Source organism: Parambassis ranga, chromosome 1 (genome assembly GCF_900634625.1).
Source record: "Parambassis ranga chromosome 1, fParRan2.1, whole genome shotgun sequence".
In the NCBI taxonomy this organism is placed as follows: domain Eukaryota; kingdom Metazoa; phylum Chordata; class Actinopteri; family Ambassidae; genus Parambassis; species Parambassis ranga.
Window position 1 is genome coordinate 2,134,056 of NC_041022.1, and position 26,156 is coordinate 2,160,211.

The 26,156-nt window shown below is 46.5% G+C and overlaps 2 protein-coding genes and 1 long non-coding RNA gene across 3 annotated transcripts in view; 1 reads left to right on the top strand and 2 right to left on the bottom strand.

Annotated features, from left to right (window-relative positions):
- Positions 1–274: 274 nt before the first annotated feature.
- On the bottom strand, positions 275–14,668 carry naa15b (N-alpha-acetyltransferase 15, NatA auxiliary subunit b). Its single transcript, XM_028398789.1, has 20 exons — positions 14,615–14,668; positions 10,833–10,917; positions 10,646–10,750; positions 9,527–9,684; positions 8,736–8,870; positions 8,260–8,413; positions 7,220–7,339; positions 7,047–7,142; positions 6,859–6,965; positions 6,686–6,758; positions 6,410–6,579; positions 6,180–6,332; positions 4,976–5,104; positions 4,676–4,889; positions 4,401–4,594; positions 4,210–4,318; positions 4,036–4,134; positions 3,807–3,950; positions 2,989–3,086; positions 275–1,709 (listed from the first exon to the last, which is right to left on the bottom strand). The coding sequence occupies exons 1-20, from the start codon at positions 14,666–14,668 to the stop codon at positions 1,512–1,514; spliced, it is 2,595 nt and encodes an 864-aa protein (XP_028254590.1). The 3' UTR covers positions 275–1,511.
- LOC114431647 (uncharacterized) lies at positions 13,459–20,639 on the top strand. Its single transcript, XR_003670185.1, has 3 exons — positions 13,459–13,608; positions 18,239–18,280; positions 20,009–20,639. It is a non-coding gene; the product is annotated as an uncharacterized LOC114431647 (long non-coding RNA).
- Positions 20,640–22,541: 1,902 nt separating this feature from the next.
- maml3 (mastermind-like transcriptional coactivator 3) overlaps positions 22,542–26,156 on the bottom strand; it is a 78,711-nt gene continuing 75,096 nt past the window's right edge. The window contains exon 6 of the mRNA XM_028404898.1: positions 22,542–25,345. Within this exon, the coding sequence (XP_028260699.1) occupies positions 24,249–25,345 (1,097 nt within the window). The 3' untranslated portion in view covers positions 22,542–24,248. The remainder of the gene's footprint in view (positions 25,346–26,156) is intronic.

Here is a 26,156-nt window from a genome sequence, read left to right on the forward strand (position 1 = left end):
ACCTGACCAAGGATCCCCTGCCGAACAGGCCTGGATGTTTCTGATGGATCTGGAAGGCACATGTCCACTTCCTCCCTCTGAAGGAGGCAGAAAAATGAGGAAAACCTGCCCAAGAGGAAGATCTGTGGTCCCAGAGATCCAGAACAGAACTTGAATTTATCCTTCTTTAAGTTATATGGGCTGCATGCACCTACCTGGAACAGCCTGTAAAATAAATGCCCACACCAGCAGCTGTGAGCTGAACACCAGGTCAGACATTAAAAAAGTCCAACTGTTGTTGTTTCTTTTGGTTTTAATACAAAAATCCAGAGATATTATACATCACCATCTCAGATTTCATCTTTCACATTAGAACCCAAATTAGAGGAAACAAGGGGGAAGAAAAGAGAATGTAGGAGGAAAAAAAAACAAAACAGGTAACCGAAGAAGTAAAATAGCTTCCAGACGTTCGCCTTGTAACATTTCCACAACTGTCACCTCGGCAACGGGCTTAAGATGCTGATTTGTGACCTTCAGGAGGAGCCGCTGTGATTACCTGTTTGACCGGCATGAGTCCCTGTACATGCAGATAAAAACCGTTCCACTCTGCCTGGAGGCTCAGTGTAACCAGCTCTTTAAATGACTATCAATAACAAGAGTTTCATTGATCCATTATGGACAGAAAGGTGTCTATGGTATTGCTTAGGTCTATCTGTCTCTGAGCTATGTAAAAAAAAAAAAAAAAAAAAAAAAAAACCAGTAGCAGTGTATCAGAAATGGAGCTCAACACATAATCTTTACAGTTCTTAATCTGTGCTACGAGGTGCTCCATGAGGACCGACAGAGGAACCGTGAGGGAAGCACATTCTGATCAGGAGACTGTTCGCGTGCGGGGCGACCTCGGGCCTTCGTGTTACAGCAGACCTGAGAGGGGGGGGTCCTCAGCTTCCTCCTGCAGTGATCAGATCCCACCCCCTCCATCAGTGACAGCTGCGTCCTGTTTTCATTTAAATGAGCTTTTTTAAAAATAAGGGGAACGCAGTATGCGTCAGGCATGTCGGAGCAGCAACCAGTCAAACTCGAGTGGTCGTTAATGAGGAGGAAACCAGCAGTCCGTGTCCGTCTGTCACCGTTTGTCCTGACCGTTTGCCAATAAGTATTTATTTTCATATTCAGCATTGTTGACAGCTCTGTTAAAAAAAAATGTCCGTTCTGTTATCTCCCCCCCCCCCTCCCCCAATCTTTCCCACAAATATACACAACTGCACACATGCACACACTCAAACACACACACAGTCAGCACACACACACACACACAGTCCTGTTTTTCCACCCATGTGTGGGAGAGAGCCAAGCCAAGCCGTGCCAGGTCAGACCTGGTCGAGCTGGACGAAACAAACCCACTATTCGCTTCCCATGTCTGGCTCTACAAAAAATGGCTGCCAGGCGTACCACACAAGGCTCCGTGCTCGGCCCAATTCCTTTTCTCTCTATTTTTCCCGCCTGTCGTCGTCGTCATTGTTCGGTCGCGCTCACATCTCATTGGCTAGCTCCTCCGTTTCTGTGGAAACGTCTCCGTTGGCGATCTTGGTGTTCTCCTCGTATCCGGGGGGCATGAAAGCTAACGTGTAAGGGTAAAGCTTGTGACACTCGGCACGGTACGACTCCGCGTGCTCCTTGCCGTCGCCCAGGACGCCGCTCCGGAGATACTCCAGGACCTCTGTGCAGATCTGACGAAAGCAGAGGGAGAGAAACCAAAGAGGGGCGCCATTAATTATTATGATGATGATTACAGGACATGACTGAACCAGCATCTAAGACTTGAGAGAGGACCGAGATCAGACTTTACACATAATGATTGAATATTTTCATATATCAAGGGAGCAAAGAGGAACTGTATTAACACACAGGTCGTACAGAAACCCTGCACAGACTGCACAGAACGGCCCTAATGAAGGCAGATCTATGTGGGATCTGTCCTTCATTGTGTCTGGGAAAGCTTTCTAGTGGAACCTTTTGGGGGTTCCACCGACCACAATAACAGAAGAGTTACTTCTGTTATTGTGGTCGGTTATGACACACTGGAAACCCCCGTTTAAAAAACTGTGTCGATGCAGCGGTAGAGACAGACTTACAAGTCCACCCTGCACAAACTAACCCTTTGAAGTTAAACAGTGAAAACTTCTGTCAGTAGTTCAGTTGCTAGCGAGGAGGTGAAACAGCTGTGATGAGGTGCAGTCTGAATGTTTAAGATCTGCCTGCGAGTTAAAACCACAAAAAAATCTCAGTTTTGCCGAGTGTCAGTATCTCTTCATGAAGAGTTAAGTGCACTCTGCTCTGTGCGCTCTGCTCTGTGCGCTCTGCTCTGTGCGCTCTGCTCTGTGCGCTCTGCTCTGTCTGCTCTGTGCGCTCTGCTCTGTGCGCTCTGCTCTGTGCGCTCTGCTCTGTCCGCTCTGTGCACTCTGCTCTGTGCACTCTGCTCTGTGCACTCTGCTCTGTGCGCTCTGCTAAGTGCGCTCTGCTCTGTGCGCTCTGCTCTGTCCGCTCTGTGCACTCTGCTCTGTGCACTCTGCTCTGTGCGCTCTGCTAAGTGCGCTCTGCTCTGTGCACTCTGCTCTGTGCACTCTGCTCTGTGCACTCTGCTCTGTGCACTCTGCTCTGTGCACTCTGCTCTGTCCGCCCCTCCTGAGCTGCAGGCTTTGATATGTCCTGAGAGAAATTACCACGACAAAGACAAAGACAGAATAAACCAGCTTGTGGGAGCAGATCGGCTGGACACCGACTGATGCTGTGAGCGTTATGTTTTCACAATATTGTTGTCATGGAAACAAAACCCACACACAATGTGGCAGCAACTTGACGATGAAGCAGTCCCGGCTGTCCTGCCAATGTTTGTCTGCCTAAATACGCTGTATGGACACACACACAGACCCTGAAGGGTTTTGTGTCCCATCTTTCTTCTATCAGCGTCGCACACTAACGGTTCCACTGCCCGACATGAAGACATACCTGTACACTTCTGTTGTTGAGTGACTCATCCAGTGCAGTGGCCAGTTCTGCTGCTTTTGTTTTTGTTGATGGGTCCAGATACACCATCATCTTAGCAGCTGCAGGTAGAGAGAAGGTCAGCGTGAGGGGAAAGGTTTGTGTTGATACTTCTGTATTTAGACCTTTGGATCTATTCTCCCAACGCCCTGTTTAATTTTCACAATATGGAACAACCCTTTGAGAACTCGTGTCATCAGCAGGTATTGATGACACAATCAGAGAGGTGACTTTCTGTCAGAAACACTTGAAATGCGCCAAACTTTGGCCTTAATTTGGAGTCGGCACAAACCAGGCTGAGGCAGGAATAGGATATTTTTGTCCTAAGGACCAAATGATGGCAGCAAATACGAGTGCTGCTGGGTGGTCCTTTTCTTATTTGTAATAAAAACAAGTTGTCTCACACCGGGACTTTGTGTTTGTTTGTTTATATACATAGAAAATTGTTCAAAAATGTGTCTGGTTGCTACTGGCAAAGCTACATATTAGCCTTGAGGTCTGCAGGGCTGCTGTGACTTGGATTGTTTTCTCTTCAAAGATTAGAGGAAAAAATTTGATCAGAAAAAACGAATTCAGTTTAAAACACAATAATTTAGCCTGAATTTTTACAGCTCATACAAGACAAAGAAGCTGTGTCTAACAACAAATGTAAAAATGCTTTAAGAGGATACGTTAGAGGCCTTTAATGATGCTTCTTTGATAAGTTCTATTGTTTATTTATTGCTTCTAGAAGCACTGACAATCTGTTGGGATGTGAGGGTGAAGGAGCCATCGACGCTTACCAGCCAGCCGGTGTGGTATGGAGCTGGAGTGCTTGGTGAGGTAGGCCTGGTTGAAGCTCTTAGCATTGCTGTCTCCGAACAGCCGGGTGATCTCCTGCTTCAGCACCGTCCTGACGACCTCCGGCAGCTCCTTACTCTCCGACACTGGATAGAAGAGGCAGAAGAAGAGCGTGAGATGAAGGGCAGCTCTGAAAGCTGAGCGAAGTGGTGCGATCCCCTCCTCTCGTACCTCCTCTGAAGAAGCGTACTAGACACTGGTGCAGCCACGGGTGGTCGGGGTCGATGGCCAACGCTCTCTTCACTGATTGGAGCATCAGCAGGTATTTGTCTGAAAGGAGGAAACAGATTATGAAGAGGAGGAGGTTTGATGCTGGATGTAAAATGTGTGTGTGTGCTTGCCAACCTTTCCTGAAGTAGATCTCAAAGGCCAGAAGGTGTGTGTCGATTTTATCTTTGACCAGGTGTTTGAGAGGCATCAGGAACTTGACGGCTTCTTCCAGTGGGTTTTCGACCTGTAAACAGGAAGTGACAGAACATCAGTATCACATAAACTGTTTCTGATTCTTGGTCACTTTATGTTTCCTCCTCGCTAACCTTGACCAGTTTGTCAGGAATCAGCTCCTCTTTCGGTCCTCCGATCTCCTCGTCATCATCCTCCTTCTTCTTCTTCTGGTTCTTGAGCTGCTTCTCCTTCTCTGCGTTCTTCTTCTCTTCCTCCAGCTGGGCCTTCTTCTGGGCTCGTCGCTGCTTGTTCCTCAGCTTCTTAAGCTCCTTGTCCGAGAGGTTTGCTGGAGATGACAGGTCAGAAAAGCAGCGTTAAGACAAACTTAGGTTTTTAAGCTCAACACGGACACATCTCCCTCTCTTACCGGTGTCCGCCTGCAGCTCTTTGCTGTCATCAGTCAGTGGATTGTCGTGAAGGCTCAGGTAGATCTGGATGGCCGTGATGGCAGCCTTATAATAGAACGGGTGCCTCCGGAGCACATCCTCCAGCTTCAGCAGGTCCACGTAGGAGCGTAGCGTCATCTTCCTCATGCAGTAGGTGTGGAAATCAAACTGGTCGTCCGTGATCTCCACAAAATGCTGATGACGAGGAGAGGATGTTTAATCCATGGAACAGATGACGGGTTTTGTGTATTTGAGTGTAATTCCAGATGGGAAAAGCTCACCCTTTCGATCTCATGGCACTTCTTGAGGGCTTCTCCAAACTTGTTCATGCCTTTGTAAGCGAGCGCACACTCGGTCTGGAACCACATACACTGCATCTCGTTCAGGTTCTCAACAGCAGACGCTCCCTCCTGGAAAAAACCAGACGGAAACATGCTTAAAACACAGTAACTGATGGAACAGGATAGGGCTGGAATCTCCCAGGCGACCGGTCGATTTATTAGTCGATACGTTCTGGCTCGACCAAAATTCTGATTGGTCGACTTTTTGTAGCGTTAATTTTATCAGGAGGAATGTACCAAGGGCTAATGGGGGTGTTTTCGGCGCACCGGTTTCACAGGTAACAGTTGGTCTTTGAACACCCCCCTTGTTTTCACTACTTTGGTTTAGCCCGACCCACTAGAGACAGAGAGTACCGGCCCGTGGTTTGCTGAATATTTATGTAGTTTTGACTGTGTCATTTAAGTCAGTCCTCCTCTATCATGTCAGAGACATCTGCAGGGTGGCAGCGTTTCATGAAAATAGACAACGGAAAAAAGTTTGCATCCTGAATTTCCCCTCGCGGATCAATAAAGGGTCACAGCTCGACTACGTCATTCAGCGAAGCAGCGCTCCTGTGTTCAGTGTCCTGCGCACAGAGCGACATGATAGTGTCTGTAAATATTACAACATGACAAAAACAACTGTCTAAATATTCCTCAACAGGTTTTGTGCTGATATCACTAGATGAGGGGATATTTTTTGGAAATCCTGAGCTGTGATATTGCGCAGATGCACGTGATTCAAAACGCTGTCAGAACCACACACATGTCTCTTAATGAGACATATGCCACTCTCATACACCCCCCCCCCCCCCCCCGCGCGATTAGCCGATTTTTAGTCGAAATTTAAGGGTTTCAGTCGACCAAGACTTTCTTTGGTTGATTACAGCCCTAGAACAGGAAAAGAAATCAATCAATCATCACACCTGATGTGATTTTCTGTTATCCTGTGCAAAGACACAACACATCCACTTCTGTATTTTTTTTGCTGACACCTGCTCTTGACAGAGCTCTGATGGGCGTCTACGAAACACTATTTTTCATATAGTCATTCATTGTCATATGTAACTACGACAAACGCAGTGGTGCAAGCCAAAGCTGACGGCATCACCCAAGATGCCCTCTAACAGCTGTCTGTGTACAGCAACACATGTTTTTTCCTCACCCGTGTAAACTTGGAGCACATTTCCTCGGCCTCTTTGATCATGCCTGCCTTCAGCATGTACTTGGCACACTTGGAATTGATAAATCTGTCAGCGGTGTCCAGAGCCTGAGCCTCGTCCATCCACTTAGCTGCCTCCTTGATGTTCCCAGCATGCTGCAGGGGTTAAAAAAAGAAAAAAAAGGTCAGCAATCAATAGCAAAGCAGCAATGGTACTTTTCTGAAACAGTAACCTTGTAAATCTTGGCTTTGATGAGAAAGAGTTCGATGAGCGTAGGCGTGCTCTCGATGGCTGCGTTGATATATTCTAGAGCCAGTGTCTGCTGTCCGATCATGTTGTAGTGCTGGGCCAGGAAGTACTGCACCCACAGCAGTGTGGTCGGAGGCTCCTCCTTGCCATCATCTGCAACAGAGCAAGATTCTTCTGTTTAGTTTGTCGTAGTCTGAGTTACATCGGCACAGTCATCAGCGTCATCAGCAGCCTTCTAGTTTTCAGATGCTCTGCTCACCGTTCTGATTGAACATTCGACAGCTTTTTAATGACGTTTCATAACTGACCACCAGCTCCTCTATTATTGCCACCTGAAAAGAGAAAGAGGACAAAGTACAACATGAAGTAAACCTCGGTTAGACCGCTCTTCTCTGTTGCGTATTATGTAAGATAACAGATCTGGCCTCTCACCTTCTCTTTGTCGTTGTACAACGATTTAAGCGTGGTGAAGACCGGCGGGCAGCCTTTACTGAAGTTCATCCTCAGATACCTGTCCAAACACTCCCTGAACTTTTCACCTGCACAGAATCAGGAAAACATTCACTGATTGTACAGAGTTTCGTTCACACAGAGCTTTGCTGTAATATCATCACACGTACCGGATAAGAAGCTGAGGGGCAGCCGGCGAGGAACCAGCCCCTTAGGAAACTTCTCCCAGGTGTCTTCATAGATCTTGTATCTCTCCTCTACACTGCCTGAAGATAAAATACAACAAGGTAAAATACAATGTGGAGAACTGGGTGGTCAGTGATGGTGAGGCTGGTCTTCATACTTGGTTTTAAGGCGTTCTCCAGGCCGTGGTAATAGGACCAGTTCTCTGGGTTCCTCTCCTGCAGACGGCGGTAGACTTCTGTCGCTTCGTCAAGTCGCTCCAACTTCAACAGTAACTCTCCTGCAAAAACAGCAAACAGATCAAAAGATGCTCAGATTTACCCATTGGAACTAAGGCCCCGTTCACACTGGAGCAAGTCACTCCAGAGTAGGATTGAGCCCAGACAGCCTTTAAGCTGGATGCGTTCAGGCCTATTTTCAAATCTGGCTAGCACACACTTGTGTCCGCACTCAATCCGGCTTCATCCAGCGTGTTTGCTGTCCTCCAAACCACTAGGTGGCACCTCATAATACACAGAGTCCGTTCACGCCGCGGTAGGACCGCGTGTGCGCATGCGTCATGCGGTTTTTTTGTCCCGTGTCGCGCCCCGTGAACCGGAAGTAGCACATCGCTAACCGGAGGTAGCATGTCGCTAACCGGAAGTATCACGTCGCTAGCCGGATTCGCTCACCACATTTGCGTTCACACCTGAGCCACTAGATCCACCTCTCGTGGGTGGATCTAGCCGGATTGAAATCAAACTGGATACAGCCGGATTCGAGGTGTTCACACACAGAGGAAAACACATCTGGATTGATCTGGATGCGGCCGAATCCTGCTTAAGCCACATTTTTTCCCCCAGTGTGAACGGGGTATTAAACTAAGCATTAGCTTAAAAAACATGCCTGTCAGAGTTGTTTAAAAGAGACAACACATCGCCTGAAACCCTAAAAAGAATTTGAACTTTAAAATGGTCCTTGAAGGGGAAAGTCAATCCGCTTGCTGCATTTGCGTTCGGACCTTAACCAGATTTCAGCGAATCCGGCTTAACCCACCTCCGAGAGGTGGATCTAGAAAAATCAATCCAGCTAGAGCAAGATACGGCCCGAATCCTGCTCTAGCTGGATTGTCAACAAGTCTGAACAAGGTCTTAAACAAACAAACACATTCCTGAGTAAGATCTTCTCCACAGTCTTCTATAGATGAGTGAAGGGCCCCACCTCTCGTCTCCTCCACTGCCAGCTTGTCACAGATCTGCTTCTCATAGTTGGACAGATGCTCCAGGGCCTCCTTGTAGAGACCAGCTTCTCTCAGCACCTGGTTCTGGTACAAAAGCAGCTCACTGTACTCGTAGTCCACTTTGTCCGGAGACGTCTGAACAAACCAAACAAAGAACAGGCTGATGTGAGCTTTGTTAACATTCTGGACAAAAGATGGGTATCAGTTAAAAAAAAAACTCCTGGAGCCACTGCTCAGGAAGTTAACAGGCTGTGTGTGTGTGTGTGTGTGTCTCGTCACACCACCGCTTGTTGCGTTACACAGAGGCAGGAAGCAGACTGGTCTTATCAGGAGACAGCCAGAGAGAGGGAGACCTATGCAACACGCTGAGGGTCTAATCCATCGATCAACAAGCCACCTACATCGTGACGAGTAAACCTGCTGTGTGTTTCAGTCTCTGGACAAATGCTAAGCTAACCTGTTGTGTTTTCCTGAACTCCTCAATGATCTTTGCCGCCATCTCGTAGTCTTCCAGGAGGTGGTAGGCGATGGCGTAGCCGATCCAGGAGGCGCGCTGGGCTGGACGCAGCTGCAACAACTGGTACCGTGTCTCCTGCAGAAGAGAACATGAACGCAGGTTAAACATCGGGTCTTGGTGTTCATATCCATCTAAACGAAAAAAAAAAAACTATTATGAAGTCATCAGCAAACAAACCTACGTTTGATGCGACCGACAGATTTACCCACGTGCCTGAGGTACCAATTGGGAGTCTCTGCATGGCCTTTTAAATTAGGTCTGCAGCTGGAAACACCAAAATAAATCAAGGTAATGGTTTGCACTTGTGCTGACTCATCGTATTGATACCAGGATGTTGCTAGCCAGTTCAGGGAGAGCTAAAATAAACACCCAAAGCTCCTCCCTCTTCGCTCTCATCCATGTTTTTAATCCTTTCAAACTAGACTTTCATCTTGTCATTTCATGCCTCTTACTAAATAAGCATTTAAATCCCAGGCTGTGTCCCAGGAGAGCTGTTCCACATTGTGAAGACTGACTGCAACCTGATATCTGCCTGCTGATTTGTGCAGTCCTCTCCAAATCAGGACCATACTGCGTCCTGGATGAGGCAGGGTGACAGATGGGAGTGTGTGTTCAGGAAAGTTCTTTCCCCACTAAGTCTTTTTTTTCTTGTATAAAAAGTTCTGCAGCCACCGTTAAACCGCAGCCTTCCTGTCTTCATGGGGTTTTTTTGTCCCTCATTGAGCCCTCACCCTGTATCCCTCCAGGTCTCTCATCTGGATCTGCAGCAGGGACAGGTCTCGCAGGATCTGCAGGTTGTCCTTGTCCCACTTCAGAGCGTTGCGGTAACACTTGATGGCCTCATCGTACTTCTTGTCCGAGCGCTGCAGTAACCCGTATACATGCCAGCCTGGGAGGCGGGGGGCAGTTAAGGACCAAAGACACAGTTCCTCCATGTAGTTAGAAAAAACTTCCTTTCAGAAGAGAGCACATAAGGACACACAGTGGGGAACAGCAGGGAATCAGGTGTGACATTGTCGAAGCTGTTAAAAATGCGTAATGGAGCTTTTAAAGTCGTTACTAATTCCAAATTAGGAGAAACCTCAGACTTTAAATACTTTTACTTCCAGTTGTGCAGCAACAACAACTCTGTTATCTCCCTAAGAATGAAGAAATCCACCTCATGAGGCTTAAAGCTACAGGCTTGCAGCTGCACCACAGGTGGCTTCAGGTGTGACGACATGTGTATTAATCCAACACTTTCTGGTATTAGTAAAAGTGACTTAGGTGTATATTTTCCCCTCAAGTTTCATTTTAAATGTGGCTGATGGAGGCCATTTATTGAACTGCTAAACCACCAAATTACCTAAATTAACATATCAACCATCATTTCAGCTTCAGGCGACACATTACAATGTCAGCTTTGCTAATAATTTGTTGCTTCTACTCTTTAAAAGACGACTTGATTTCTAAGCGTACGTCTCTCAAAGCGTGCGCTACATACAGCAACAACACCGAGATGAGGCCTGACTGAAGCTAAGAAAGATATCCGTGTGTGTGTGTGTGTGTCTGCTCACAGATACAGCGTGTTGACTTTAGGCAGGGCTTGAGCTGAGATAGCACTTATCTGCTGGAAATACGCACAGATTTCTCTCCAGCCTGGGAGTCAGAGAAACAGAGTGAGGATGTGCTGACGGTGCTCCACTGAGACAAGAGCTCCTCTACACACAATGTGTGGCATCACAAGGTCTTGTTGCATCTCTCTCTCTCACACACACACACACACACACTTCCACTGGGCTGAAAGTTAGAAGTGGCACCAGCTTAACCCGGAGCGTATCTCTTTAACAAGCGGTGCAGGGTAAGGATACAGACGTGGCTCTTCAGGTCGTTGCGCAGGCCTCTTCTCACCAGTTCGTAGGCCTCCTCCTTCTTCCCCAGACAGTTCAGGGTCAAGCCCTTCATCGCCAGGGTCTCTGCAGAAAGAAACGCACACAGTGAGGTTTATAGACATTGGAAAGGATACGATTTCCATACATCTACACTTTTGCTACTTGCCTCCGTGCTCAGCGAACTTGGGGTTGGACAGGATTTGTTTGCAGAACTTGAGCCCATTTCGATACTGTTTGTGTTCGTAACATCGCTGTCAAAGTAAGGAGACAGTGAGACATTACAAACAGCACAACAACAGCAGATGATGTCCTGCATGCCTACAACAGCCGTCACGAATCAGTGAGAACAGTTAACACGACGAGACCCCTTACTGAAAATACCTGCTTTCTTCCCCTTTAGTTATAAATAGGTGTGCAGTGCACTACCTCTGTTTTAAGCTGATCACTGGCTGTTATAGCTGCCACCGTGTGCATGTGTGTGTGTGAGGGAGGCAGCAAGAGTTAAGCTGGCAGATGGCATTTTGTTGTCCCACCAACGTCCTCACTAATGGCGAAAAAAAAGATGACGTCAACCTCACATACGGGTGCCAAGGTCAGTTCTGAAATTAAATAATTCACTGTTGAACTTCGTGGAGGGTTAGAGCATGGACTCAGACATGCAGAGAAGAAACGCTGCTCTCCACTCTAAAACATGGGGCTGGAGAAGAAATAAGGCAACACAAAATGATCCAAAACTGTTTGTGAGGTGTGAGGAAATGCCATCTGTTCAGTGGTGTAAGGGGCTGATGCGGAGTATCACAGCAAGCCTGAAGCATCTCATTCAATAGTAGTAACGTTATTGTGGAATTCCAACAGGACAGACCCTGTTTCACCATCCTGATTTATTGCATAAATCACCCAAAATCAACACACACAAAATGACGTACAAGCAAACTAAGCCCAGAAACCCAATCCTTAACCACAACTGCAGCTAGACTGGAAGTTAGGAGAAGATGGTATGTAACACGAACCATGTATTTCACAATGTTTGGAGAGGATGGTACGCATTTAGGGAAATAATGGCAAGAATGCAGTGAGCTTGCCTCCAACCCACTCCTGACTGAAGCAGCTACTGAACAACAAGCAAGTGAAGTAACACAAAACTAACACAATGAACTAACACATGAACACAATGTAAACTCATTGTGTAATGTTTCTATAACTGTGTTATGCTGCATAAAAGACACGTTTGTGATGTTTCCATAATGTGCAGGATTTTATGCTGCTGTTAACAATGCGGCAAAATAGTGACCAAAAATGTGACGTTAAAAAGATCCTTGGAGTCCTTTCTCCCTTTTTCTCGATTGTTTAAAAAGCTTACAAATGACACTGACTTTCTGCTGATTTTCACAAGTTGTAAATCACACATCAGACAAACTTCCTGTCAGCAAAGTCTACAACAAGTGCAAGTTCACACGAAGTTACACATGTAAGTATACAAGTGCTAGTACACAGCGTGCACCGTGCATTTATTATAAATTTAGCAACATTAACACCAACAGCTGTGCTTATCCAGCATGTTCTCTGTACCTTAACCAAAATAACTCTGCCCCCTGAGTTACTGAAAGGATCTGTCAGAGCGCCGGCTCAAAGCTGCAGGGCTCGCTGCGAGGAGCGCAAAATGTAGATTCAAAGAAAACATTTCAGCTTTTTCTTTTTTTTTCAAGCGCTGATGCCACTTTCACAGTGGCGTGGAAGGAAGGCAGCGGCGACGAAGACTGCTGCGGTTACGGTGCTCACATAAGTGGTGACTCTTCACTCGCTGATTGTGAAGTTACTTCCACTTTATTTGCCTCTAAATACCTATCAACACCTACAAACCACCACCACCACAGTTAGCTGAAGTGCAGCATGGTGATCGCTGATCAAACCGAGTACTTCTGCTGTGTGAGCGTGTTGCTACAGGTAGCAGTGAAATTAAACGACATACTTGACTAAAGTGCATTTGTGTGATGAGTTATCACATTCCAACACAGCTGTTTATCTAGAGCAGAGCTTACATTGTTGTCACAAAACACACACACACACGCTTTTGTGTTATTAACTTTCCCTTTTCTGCCTGCAATACAGGTTTATCATTTGCAGATGCAGCTCAAAGGGAAAGTACTGGTTCTTAGTTGGTAGCAAAGTACTAGTTCAAGGGCAGCAGAGAGCGTTTCAGGTAATAACAGGACTGTGGATGAAAAGTATTTAATTAAGATTAATGGTTTATGTGGGGATTTATGTGAGGAGGGGAAGGGGAAGTGTTTCCTCGTGCCCTGAAACAACAAAATGGAACCAACTCGAACTGACATTCAGAAGCTGGGGAACTGCCAACAACTAATAATGCATCTGGGAACACACTCTGAGCAAAGCATGAAAAAATACAGAGGGGTGTGGTTCATGTCTGACTACAGGGAGAGACCAAAAGTTTTCAAATCTCATCAGCAGAAAGGTGGATAACACTCATCTAAACAATGAACTCAACTGAAAACTAGGCCTAAAATTGACTCCACTTTATTACAGAGGAGTTTTTAAAAATGAGGTTTATGGGACTTTAAAGAAAGCGGATGAACCTGTGGTAAATTCCGTAAAGTAAAAATCAGTTGAGATTAAGCAGATATCAACAAGAGGATAATCTAAAACCTTATAAGATTATATACTTTTGATCTAGCACATCCATCCCTGAGGTATGCAGCAACTCCACTTTTCCCCCCAACAACTTTTTAAGATCGGGTGCACGTCACAGGTCTGTTTATCCTGCCAGAGGTAGAGGCACTGAATGCTAGTCCTCTGCCAAGGTTCAGACAAACATGCACCAGTCTCAGTGGAGCCCCTGCATTTCAAAAACAATGGTGTTTATCTGGACCGGTTAGTGACGTCGGCGTGGTCACGGCCCACAACCCTGCACAGTTCCTGGAAAAGTAAGTTGCCAGTTAACCAGGCAGTGATGTTTGACAATACACACGCTGACAACAAATAAGCATGGCAGGAGGACAGGGCTGTTTACCCCACAGCGTGTGCTCAGTGCTCACAGACACCCCAGCTTCACCCACATAAACAGCTAATGCTAAACCTAATCCTCTAACCTACATTAACCTGGAGGTAGCTAACAGTTACAGAACAGAGAGATGAATGGATGTGTGGTGGCTGCCAGGGCACAGCAGGCCTGGAGCAGCCACAGAATTGCTGACACAGTCACACCGGTCCTTCCCTAGCCTCCTCTCTATTTTCACACATACACACACTGCTAGTTTCAGCCGATCTAACCTCGACCGGTGGCAGCAACGTGTCCAGAGATCTCACACACACACACACACACACACAGATTAACACTGACTTTTCCTCTGATAACCCAGGATATCTAGTTGGCTAGCTTTAGCCGATTAAATAACGCCAAACGGCCAGCAAGTAGGTTAGCATAGCCGCTGTCTAACATAAAGCTAACACTGCGCTCCAGACACCAGCGTTGCTTTGAAATAAGAAGTAAACAAACGCCACAACAATTGTAAAAGTGACCTGACGTGCTAACTTTGGACTAACTCAACAGCACTCACGGTTGTTCCACTGGCTAACCAGCTAGCTAGCGTTAACGTGCTGTTTGTTGTGTTTGACAAGCGGCGAGGCCTGTCGCAGCCAAGCTAGGTCTGACCACCCAGCAGCAGCGTTTTAGTAGCATTGTTATTTTAATCTTCACACCGGGCATGTGTCAGAATAAGAGCAGTGTCACCATTTTGTCTTTCCTTTGAGTGACAGCGCATATCTGGGCCGGAATAGCTAACCCATTCAATGATGCCATTTTGCTAACAAGCTGAAGCTAATGCTAACAGCCGGAGAGCTGCACTGACAGTCAAGAGTGCCGCCGATGGAGCTTTAAACTCGGCAGCTTATGACAGCTCCCGCCGCGCAGCTCTCCAACAATCAACTCACCAGAATCCTCTTGAAGAGAGCGTTCTCTTTTGGCGGTAAAGTAACTGTCGGCATTGTTGCAGTCGGGATCAGGTTCCCCCTCGACCTCAGCACATGTAGCTAAAGTTAGCCCGGTTAGTCAAGACGAGTAGAGTTGAGTGATGGTAACACTCCTGGCTCGCCTGCTTCAGCCGCTCCGCTCGATTGCTCTGTTTTCTTCCCTCAGTCACTTCCTGCTCACAGCGTGACGGAAGCTCCGATACCTTTCAAAATGGCGGCGAATGAGTTTTAACCTTAAAACTACAACACCATTTAAAAAAAGGCTAGGACGCTGTTTATACTTATACTTATATTAAATTATTAACTTTTTCATTACGCAAAAAAGTGGACAGTCGTAAAATGAAAATATGCTAAATAACGTATTTATTTAGTCATTCATATTTTTAAAAGTTTAACAAAAGTCGTTTTTAAAAATGTAAAATTTAACGGTTTACCTGAAAATAAGACACAAAATAGAACATTTATTTACTTATTTATATTAAACGTTTTATTTGGTTATTTATGCTTGAACTCTTCTGTGCATTATTTTATTTTTAAAGCTGGGACACATGAAAATAAATTAAATGTTATTATTATTATTATTATTATTATTATTATTATTATTATTATTATGTGTTGCTGTTGTATTTGGTGCCTTTAAAACCAACACACACACACACATATAGCACTGGAACATGCACTAGAACCCTTAAAAATGGCTTCTTTATGGCATTGTGAACATATATCCTGCCAGTGGCCATCAGACTGTGTAACTCCTCCCCTTTCTGTAGGGAGAGGAGCTACATGATCATGTCAGGCATCACTGTCATTCCCTCCACTGGTCTATATTTATGTTTACTCAGCACCTTATATCTCCATATTTGTATCCATGCATCATATATTGTGCTCATACTGTATACTGTTCTCTGATTTGGATTTTAGTGACACTTATACTCTTATACTCTGTACTTAACTGCATTTAATGTAACTTGATACCTCTGGCACAAGAATTTCCTTCGGGATTAATAAAGTTTTATCTTATCTTATCTTATCACAAGGGGCCAAAACATCAGTTCAGCAGCCAAACTTCATTTCTGCCTGTTGTCATGTTCCATTTGGGTTTAGTGCATAAACACAGAAAGATGAGAGAGTAAAATCAAGTAATGCAAAATATAGAATATAATGTCTAATACACATAACAATGAAACAAGTATTAGATTACAGGAATACATAAACTACATAATACACATCTGTGATTACATATAAGTGTGTTTCTACACTGTATTGATGAAGTATGGGCAGGATGAGTACCATATTCTCATGTCCAGGAATTGTATAGAGTGAAGCACTTCATTCCCCCCCCCCCCACCAGAGGGCGCCATATTTACATTAAAATAAAGGTGAAACCACGTCACTGCCCATAACCAGCCAATTTGTTGCTTGTTTGGGAACCATCTAACTGCTGCTCAGCTTTAAAGTTGCAGCCGGGCCTGTGTGCAGTGTTCGCCAGTGTGCACACGAGCAGAAACTGCACACGGAGCACTAATCCCACAGCTACAGATACCCTCAATTTAAACAACTGCAACAGAAACACGAAGATAAAGTCATCCAGAGGTAATTAGAAATCTGTGTATGTGGGGGCTGGGGGTGTATCCATGCTGTGAGACAGCTCAGGCCTTGCTCTGCTGTTATCTGGTGGCCTCCAACTCTTCCACCACCACAATGGCTCCTGCTACCACATTTATCAACCTGACACCACACACACACACTTCTCTCTCTCTCACTCACACACACCATCCCATCCTCTGTTTCCCCTCTGTACGTCTTTCCACTCTGCTTTCTGCAGCTACATTTCTTCACCTTATTACTCTGTGAGAGCGGCGGAGTGAATGATTCCTCTAACTCATCTCCCACTCTTTGTGACACATCATTTGTCGTTCTGATTAGAGCCCATAACAGCGGATCTGGAGTGTGTGAGAGGCTGATGGTGTGTGTCTGTAAGTGTTTGCCTACTGCTGTCATTAACTCATTGTCTATACCACTGAGCACAGAGGACCGAGGTCCCATCAATGAAATCAGCTGTTTTTAGCCACATCTCTGCTCTAGACTAAGACGTCTCTAAACAATTCCAAGGATTGTTGTGAAATCTGACTGACGACCATGAGTCAAAAGGCTGGAAACCAGTGGGTCGAATGAGAGCTGCAGACGGCTAACAATTAGCTCATCAGCTAATACTCCTCTTCTTACTGCTTAAGTCCTCGATGAATTGATCGTCAGGTGTGCAGACCTCTATAAAAGCAGACGTTTTGGCAGTTTGCTGCTCTGCAGCATTCAGGTGTGTGTTAACACGAGGCCTCACCGAGCACGTTGAACGTCCCTGAGTGTTCGGTGTGTTTGGAAGAGTTGCCAGGAGAACGTCTCTTCTGTCTAGAAAGCACATGGAAGCAGGACTGAGGTTCACAAAACTGCATCCGAACAAACCGTCTCTGTTAACTCCTCGTTGCTGGTGGAGCTGTGGATTGACTCCAAAGGTTATGTTTTAATTTGTATGATGATATAAAATTACTAGTTGTTACTAGACACATAATTGTTTCTCACTCTGCTCCTGGACTGATGTAATTATCCAGTAAACACAAACGTGTGTAATTACAGCACATCACGGTGAAACCAAGGGAAACCAGAGACTAAACTACGAACTGCTCCTTTAAAATCAGCATTAACCAAACAAAAACAGTCAATTCTTTTTGCATTTTATGCATTTTAAATGGATACCAACGCACACACTCCATTTATACGATGGGTGATGAGTACAATACCCCTTTCACACTGGGGCAAAAAAATGTGGCTTAAGCAGGATTCGGCCGCATCCAGATCAATCCAGATGTGTTTTTTTCCCCGAGTGTGAACACCTCGAATCCGGCTGTATCCAGTTTGATTTTAATCCAGCTAGAATCTATCCACGAGAGGTGGATCGGCTCAAATGTGGCTCAGGTGTGAACACAAATGTGGCTAGCGAATCCGGCTAGCGACATGCTACTTCGGGTTAGCGACATGCTACATCCGGTTAGCGACATGCTACATCCGGTTAGCGATGTGATACTTCCGGTTCACGGGGCGCGACACGGGACAAAAAAACCCAATGACGCATGTGCACACGCGGCCCTACCACGGCATGAACGGACTCTGTATATTACGAGGCGCCACCTAGTGGTTTGGAGGACCGCAAAACATGCTGGATGAAGCCGGATTGAGTGCGGACACAAGTGTGTGCTAGCCAGATTTGAAAATAGGTGTGAACCTACTCTAGCTGGAATGACTTTCTCCAGTGTGAACGGGGCCTAAAGGGTCGACAGGCTGCTGCAGGCTGATCATGATGCTCATGACTTTCAGCCCGGCTGCTGCTACAATCAACAGTTGCTCTACTTTTTCACAGCAGTAATGAACACCTCAGTCTTTCTGAAGATGTTAAGGTGTGCGCTCCAGATTGTAGCAAACACCTTCAGCAGACTGGAGCCTCTCTCCTCCACCCACCCCGTCTTCATTCCCCATCTTCCTCCTGTGCTGTCCTTCATCCCCCCTCTTACTCTCGTTTTTTTTCTGTCCTAGGTGGTGTCGCTACTGAACATGAGTAATGATGCTGTCATCTCTGTAAGTCTCCATTTATCAATGTCAGATGGGAGAACAGGAGTGTGGTGGATATATATATGTGTGTGTGTGTGTGTGGAGATGGTGGGTGGGGGATAGAGAGCGGATGAATAACAAGGCAGTGAGAAAGAAAGGGGAAGGCAGAGATGTAGCTGCAGAAACATGAGAAGAAGAAGCGGTAGAGGAAGGTAGCCTTGGTGAAGAGGAGGGGATGAAGATAAGAGGCGTGGCTGACGGAGGATGAGGAGGAGAGGCTTTGAAAGCGGAGCGTGGTGGGAAAAGATGAATTACAACAGAAAGGTCCTGGCCCTGCGTGTGGTCTGTCTGTCTGTCTGTCGGCTGACACCGACGGGGAGCTCATGATTCATTGGCACCATTACTGCCAGACAGAATTAAGGCTCCGCTCTTTAGCATATGCAAGTGTAATTATGCAAATCAGCTGTGTTAGACAAAACATTACTGCCGCAGTTAGTCAGTCTGCTTCTAGGCGCTACATGATTGTGTGTGCATTTGTCTCCGTCAGTACTGTGACCCTGAAATGAAATAAGCCTGTCAGCTAACGCATTAACGTCAGTGTGTGTGTGTGTGTGGAGCGCTGTAACAGACAAAAGCTGCTTAATAAACTTAAACGTTGAACAATTTGTAACGTTGTAGAACATTCAATGTAATAAAATCATAAGCAGCTACGGCTTGGTCTTAAGTTAGCTTGATAACCAGCTAGCAGGGGGACACACCAACGACCAGAGGATCATTGAACGAGCCCTCAGTCCAACAAGAAGCATCAGAGCTGCTGGTGTTGTTTTCTAGTACACAAATCATCCAACAACCAACCAACCACCAAGCTATGTGAACCTGTCTGACTGCATCAGACTAACCCTAACCCAGAGTGCTTCACAATACTTGGCATTTACCCTTTTACACACAAGTGCTCCAACGGTGTAACCACTGGGAGCAACTTAAGCCTGATTGATACTTCTGCGTCGCCTTGACAACGTACCCCTGTGTAGAACTCCGCGGCGCCGTTGAGCCCTACGCATAAAACGTGACGTGCACCTCAAAAGAATTGTAACTACGTGTTGAGGCAACGCAGACGGCTGCCCTTGTTGTTTTAAAGTGCTCCATAAATAAAGTTGGATAAAGTTGGAACGCAGACCACAAACGCTGTGATTGGTTGACTTGGGAACAGAAATTACGTTACCTGTATCAATACATATTGATCTGTTTATTGAATGTAACATGATCAGAAAATGATTTCAATAAGTTCACCGTATGACACATCCTACATTGAACTCCCCATGCGGGGATGATTTCGGACATGGTTAATCCGCAACCACCACCTGAGCCACAGCGGCAACCATGAGCTGGGAGTTTGGAGACAGCTTTGTTTTCATGGAGTCGTGGCTCGAGTCGAGTTCTTCAGCTAGACCTGCTGACCTCATTTTGTCCTGACAGGAACAGCTCTGTGCGGTGGTGGTGAGTGTGTTTACGTCATTGCTGCTGGTTTCTAGTTACCTCTCCTCACTGGTGCAGTGATGCATCAACTCCACAGATTCCACAGGTTGTTATTATTGATCACTGCTGATAATGTTTCTTGGAATAAGGTCCCATCTGTTAAACCAGACGGTGCACGCCTTTGCTTCTCTGTGAAGCTAAAAATGTTCCTGTAGTTAGAGCGCTAACTTTGTTTCCCTTTGTTCACCATATGTTCTCAGCTATATTTTCGACTTGTAGGCTTTGGGGCTTCAACCCGACGCACCAGATGGCTTGTTCCACAGAACCGCCTGTGATTGGAAATGAAAAGTGCTTCCAGTGATCAAAAGGCAGTTGATTGGACCAAGCATCTGTCAATCACCACCAATCACAACTTGAACTGTTCAGAATAAGGACTCATCAAAGAGGAAACCAAACAAGCTGCTGAGGATCCTAGGAGGAGGATACAAGACACCATGTCATTCTCGTTTTTTCTAATATTTCCCACAATCTGTTAAATAGAAGAAAAAAACAAAAACCAGCAGAGTCAGTTTTATCATCCCCTCTGAAGAACTGTCCTCTGTGTTCATCCATACATTCAGTCTTAAAGCTTCATGACAACAGTGACAGAAATAAGTTCAGACCTGATCAAAAGGATTGTTAACGTCTACAAACCAGGAGAAGGTCTACAAGTTCATCAGAGAGCTTCAAGTCTGAAGAGCAGCTGTGAGAGGGTTAATCAAGAAGTTCACAGAGAGTCCAACAGAAGCAGACTGTCAGAGACATGGGGAAGGTTCTGGAAAGAAAACCAGTGAGAGATGAGTCTGAGGAGCCGAGAACAGCTGCAGAGACACTAGTGAAGGACTGAACCGGGTCTGGACCTGAAGAGTCAGAGAAGACCATCACTAGAGTCCTGCACAGGAATGGACTGCCAGACTGCAGAGAAGACACCTCCAAACCAGACTGAGGTCTGCTAGAGACCACCTGGAGACAGAGCACACAGACTGAAGTCTGCTAGAGACCACCTGGAGACAGAGCACCCAGACTGAAGTCTGCTAGAGACCACCTGGAGACAGAGCACACAGACTGGAAGAGAGTTTGGCCAAAGAAGAATGGACTCAGATTCCTCAGGAGATGTGACTCCGGACAGACAGACTGGAACACAAAGTATAACTAAGTGGCTGTCAGCATCAGCAGGCCTCATCATTTTGTCCTTGTTGTTTTTGTGTAGAAGGTAATATAATGTAAGCTTCCTAAATAAAAGTCGTGTGTCTTCACCATTGACAGTAAAAACTATGGACAGAGCTTCCGTGACGTCACCCGTTTGTTTCTGAAGAGCCGTTTTGAGTCTCAGTGGGAGGTTCCGGGACGTGATGACCGCCGCCATGTTGGCAGCGTCACGTCAACTAAAACTCCGAATATGGACAAAGAGGGGGAGCACGAGCGGGGTTTAGGGGGCGGGCGATCGTGGAAGCAGGAAACTCACGCTGTGATACGTCAACTGTCTGTCACTCAAGCGGCAACGCCCATAATTAGGCGTAATTTTAAGTCCGAATACAATTGAAATGAGTGAGTTGTAAAAAAATTCACCCCCCGTACAATTGACACTAGAAGAGAACCTATCATCTGAGACCACAGCGATTTTTCGTACCAGGCTGTAAACATGTTAATTTCTGCTGTGAAGTCGGCCATTTTAACATGGGAGTCTATGGGAAATTACTCGCTTTTGGAGCCAACCCCCAGCTGTCGCAGCGTGAATTACAAGTTTTGACACTTCCGCATGGGCTTCCACTTTGAGCCCCGAAGGTTGCCGCTTGGTCTTCACGCAGGGTCAACATGTTCATGCTGTAAATGAGGAAATAGAAGCTTTCATTCAATATGATCAGCGAGAACATTCTCTCTTTATTGAATCTTTTTGAAAAACAAACAAAAAGTCTTTTGTAATTCTCTTTTGTTAACATTTCAGAATTCTGTACAGGATAAAAAGAAATAAGCACTGCTTAAAGAACTGAGTCAAATCTCAAACTAGAAAAAAAAAACAAAAAAACAAAACAAATGAAAAAAAATCCAAAAAAGGAGGAGAGGTTTACAATACAAATTAGTAGTAAGACATTGTCTGAAGTGCAATGGCATAGCTCAGATGGGTTAAAAGTGAAACCAAAAAACTTCAAAATAAAAATACTTCTCTATTTTCCAACAAACAGTAAATTCTTTACAGAGTAGAGACTGTATTATCTGATGTATTTAAACCTGTAAAAACATATTTACAAATAGCCATTATCTTTTATATACTTTTTCTCATAATCACATATATGTCAGCACCAGTAAAAAAAAACAAAAACAGAAAAACAAAACATCAATAACAACAGTTTTCTGTTAAAATGTTGTCTACAGACTTGGTCCCGGTACATAATGATATTTGGAGGAAGCTTCCTGTTTCTCAGATCAGATCACGAACCCTCACAAAGGTCACGGAGGTCACAGAGGCTGCGACCCAGAAGTGTTTCTTTACCTTCATGCCTGGTTAACCTCAGGCCGCCTCCGTGCTCTGGTCCAACACTCTGGGTTTAATATGTGAGCCTGTCCGCTCAAATCAAAGTTTTGGAAGCATCAGGATGCAGCCGTGAGCTCTCTGCTGCTGCTGTCAACGATAAACCGAGAGTTCAAAACACTGGACCTCCGTTCTGCACACACACACTGACTCCGAGGACGTCAGCTCCCTAAAAACAAGACGAGAACCTCTCATTGGTGGGTGCTACCGAACAAGCAGCGACGCTTACAGGACGACGGGCGGTGATGGTGGCGGCGGTGGTTTTTATTTAAAGGGTTGGATTATACAACACTGACAACCATGAGAACAGATGATGATGACAAGGAGATAGTTTACAGAAGAAGAAGAAGAAGAAGAAGGCTTTTTGGTTTTGTTGATTACAGCATCATCCACCAGACGTTCACTCTGATGAGCTAAACACAAATTACAGACACGCTTCGAACCAACAGAGCAGATCAGAGGTGTGGGAGGTGTTACCAACATAACATCGGGGCCAAAGAGCGGACTACAGCTTGGTGAATGGCGGCCATGACGCCTGGAGTAAAGCGGTGACGGGGTGGAGTGGGCTGGGGGGTGGGGACTTCAGTGGAAGCACTTATTGTGTGATGCTAACTGTCGCCTCCCTACACACACACACACACTCGAGCCTTAGCAGTGGTTCTTTTTCCTAGTCTGAGCGCTTCACAGTAGTGTTACAGTAGAGCACAGTTGTAGTTTGGGAGCTGCGGTGATTGACAACCAGCTGTGTCACAATGGAAGGGAAGGCTGTGCTGCGGCAGGAGGACCAAGGCATCTCCAAACCAAAAGAAGAAGGCGAATTTAAACACAACCAGCATCACTGTCACTGAGACAAAAACACAAAAGAAGAAGTCACTTGTGGTGCTTGGATACATTCAGGGCCCAGCGATCCTTTTGCTTTGTGTCCGCCTGATGCGTGTGATGTGGTTTCATGTAATGTTAGCTCCGTTAGCTGCCTCACACACACACACACACACCCTCTCCACTTGTTTGTCTGTTTGTTTTGTGTGTGTGTGTGTGTGTGCTTTCTGAGTCCAAGTGCTTGCTTTAGCTGCCTATTCTCCCCCCTCCTCCCACCTTTTGTCCTCCCTCTCTACACACACACCCGTCATCCACAGCGACACAGCACAGGAAATGAAACCGCCTCCCCCCTCTCTCTCTTTCTTTCTCTCGCTCTCTTAAAAAAAAAAATAATAAAAAAAAATGCCACCCAGGTCGGTTGCCTAGCAAAAGCACTAGAGGGCAGAGTGCGCTTGTGTGGCACAATGGAGGAACATCATTTGTTCTGTTGTGATGTGCACAATTTAAACAGAGAAAGGAGTGTTGAGCGTGAGGAACGAGTCTCTAGAGAGAGGAAAGGAGGATGAGAGAGGGAGATCAAGTGTGAGGGAGGAAAATGTGTGTGTCTGTGTGTGTGTATTGTGGGGGGGGGAGGAAATGGGAGCGCTGAGAGAGCCTTCTACTCCCTTCAGCTCCTCACAGAGTTGAGAGATCTGACGCACTGAGCTGGGTGGCACAAACACACAAACACACAAATAAATTGCCGTCTTGAGAACAACTCTTCCTTCCCCTTCATCATTCTGTGGGTTTCAATCAGCGCCTGCTGCAGCTCGGGCTCAAAGCGCTGCTGTGTAAACGGGAGTCGATTTTCAAACACCGCAAACATGAGAAAAATTCATTCCGTGGAGAAAAAAGGGAAACTAATGAAACACACCTCTTAATCTCTATATTGGTTTTCCATTAATATGCACAAGACATAATGATAGCGCTCTCAGTCTCTCTCTCTCTCTCTCTCTCTCACACACACACACACACACAATTTTGCTCATGTTTTACAAAACAAACACATGCCAGTCCATGTCGTGTCTTCCTTTATGTTTTCTCAGGTTTGTCCTACTTTAATGTTCATCCAGTAAAAACTTTCCCCGTTGGCTATTGGCTCGGAAAAAACTCCTCCATCCAACCGTCGCTTGAGTCCAGCTCCGCCCCCGAGCCATCGCCCAATCCAAAGGCTCCTCCTCCTGAGGGCCCGCCCCCATAACCATAGGATGACATGTCCTGATTGGCTGTCCTCTGGTAGCCTTGCGGCTGACCCCCAACCCCAACTCCCCCAGGTCCGTAGGGTCCACCTCCTCCTCCGCCTGCCCCTATTCCAGGTCCTCCGGGGCCTGGCCCGAAACCCCCCATCCCGCTCATCCCCTGACCCATCACCCCCTGGTTCATGCCCTGGTTCATGACCATGGGTCGAGGCTGGTTGGTCCTGGGCTGACCCCCCATGTGAGGGCCCATCATAGGGCCACCCATACCCGCAGCGGGGTTGCCCACCCTGGGGTCCATCCCCTGGCTCATCCCCTGCCCTGGGCCCTGAAAGTGTTGCTTGGCCATGCGCGGCGGTTGACCAGGCTGCATTCCGTAACCCTGGGCAGAGCTGAACCCCACCATGTCTCCTCCACCTCCACCTGTAGTCCTTCCCACTACTCCCCCCATAGCCTGCAGACTCTGTCCTTGCTGCTGCGGCCAGCCACCCGCCCCCATTCCTCCACCGCCTCCTCCTCCCAGCATGCTTTGCAGTCTCTGTGCTTGGGCTTTGGCATTGGGAGGGCCTTTGAGAGGTTGCTGCGTCATGGAGTTCATTAACATCCCTTGCCCTCCATACCCTCCAGCTCCTCCACCGCCAGGCATACCTCCGACCCCAGGACCCGCACCTGCCTGTCGTGGCGGCCCTCCAGCGGGGTTGTGCTGCGGTGGAAGACCCATGGAGGCTTGGACGCTTTGGCTCTGATGCTGCTGCTGCTGCTGGTGGATTATTTGGCTCATGGAGGGGTTGAGCCCGTACATGGAACCCTGGTTGGAGCCCTGATTTGAGTAGGGTAGTCCCATGTCGGTCTGGGGTCCCACGGAGCCTCCCTGGCCCTGAACAGAACTCATCTGGACCATCTGCTGCTGGTTTTGCTGCTGCTGCTGTAGGAGACGGGCGGCCCGGATGTTCTGAAGAGCCTGGGTCCTGGATGCCAGATCCTGAGGAGGACCTGAGGAGTGGAAAATGAAACAACAATGGAGTCAGGAGGAAAATCTGAGCACATAAGACAGATCTAATGAGTCAGTTCTGAGGCAAAGATTTATGCTCCACAGCAACCTGTTTACTCTGGAAACAAACGCTTCCCATCCAATTTGGTTCAAATCCTACCACCCTAAAATAAACCTCAACACACCGCAGCTCACTTCCACCCTATTTCCTATTAGACGCTGGGTAGTAGCAGAGCTGAGGAGGTCTGCTAGCGTGGAAATGGCTCTAAATCCCCTAATAAACCCACTCCTGACATCATTCCACTAATCCCTCACCTCACAGCGCTGACTGGAAATGTAACAGAGGAGTGACAATGAAGAGGATCACACACTCCTAAGTAAGTGGGGAGCGAGCCGAGCTGGAGGAAACATACCGCTGCTATAACACGGCCACGTGTATGTTCCAGAATTCACAGACACAGTGAGTGTCGCAGGTGATACTACAGCACAATCACTGCTGTTAAATCACACTGCAGGACAGCTGGGTGTATTTCTAGGACAGAGCTTCTTCTCTCTTCCTCTTCACATTATCTCCTAGACTTGCAGACAGACTCTGATGGCTATAAATGGCTTTCGACTTGACTCTCCTCCTCCTCCTCCTCCTCCTCCTTCCTCTCTGTATTTTCTTCATCCTCCTCTCACCCACTCCCTTTCTTCCTTTCCTCCCAGCCTCTCCTGCTACCTAACAGACCCATCTACCTATTCCTCTTATTGCCAGCACTCCCCCCCTCTCCTCTCCTCTCCTCCACCTCTCCTCCTCTCTCCCACTTCCCT

Excerpts from the sequence above, each read along its gene's own strand:
- naa15b (XM_028398789.1), bottom strand. The coding sequence starts at position 14,668 with ATGCCGACAGTTACTTTACCGCCAAAAGAGAACGCTCTCTTCAAGAGG. Across the intron at positions 9,685-10,645 it reads CGACCTGAAGAGCCACGTCT|GCTGGCATGTATACGGGTTA; the intron begins GTATCCTTACCC and ends CCCGCCTCCCAG. Across the intron at positions 3,951-4,035 it reads AGTACGCTTCTTCAGAGGAG|TGTCGGAGAGTAAGGAGCTG; the intron begins GTACGAGAGGAG and ends TCTTCTATCCAG.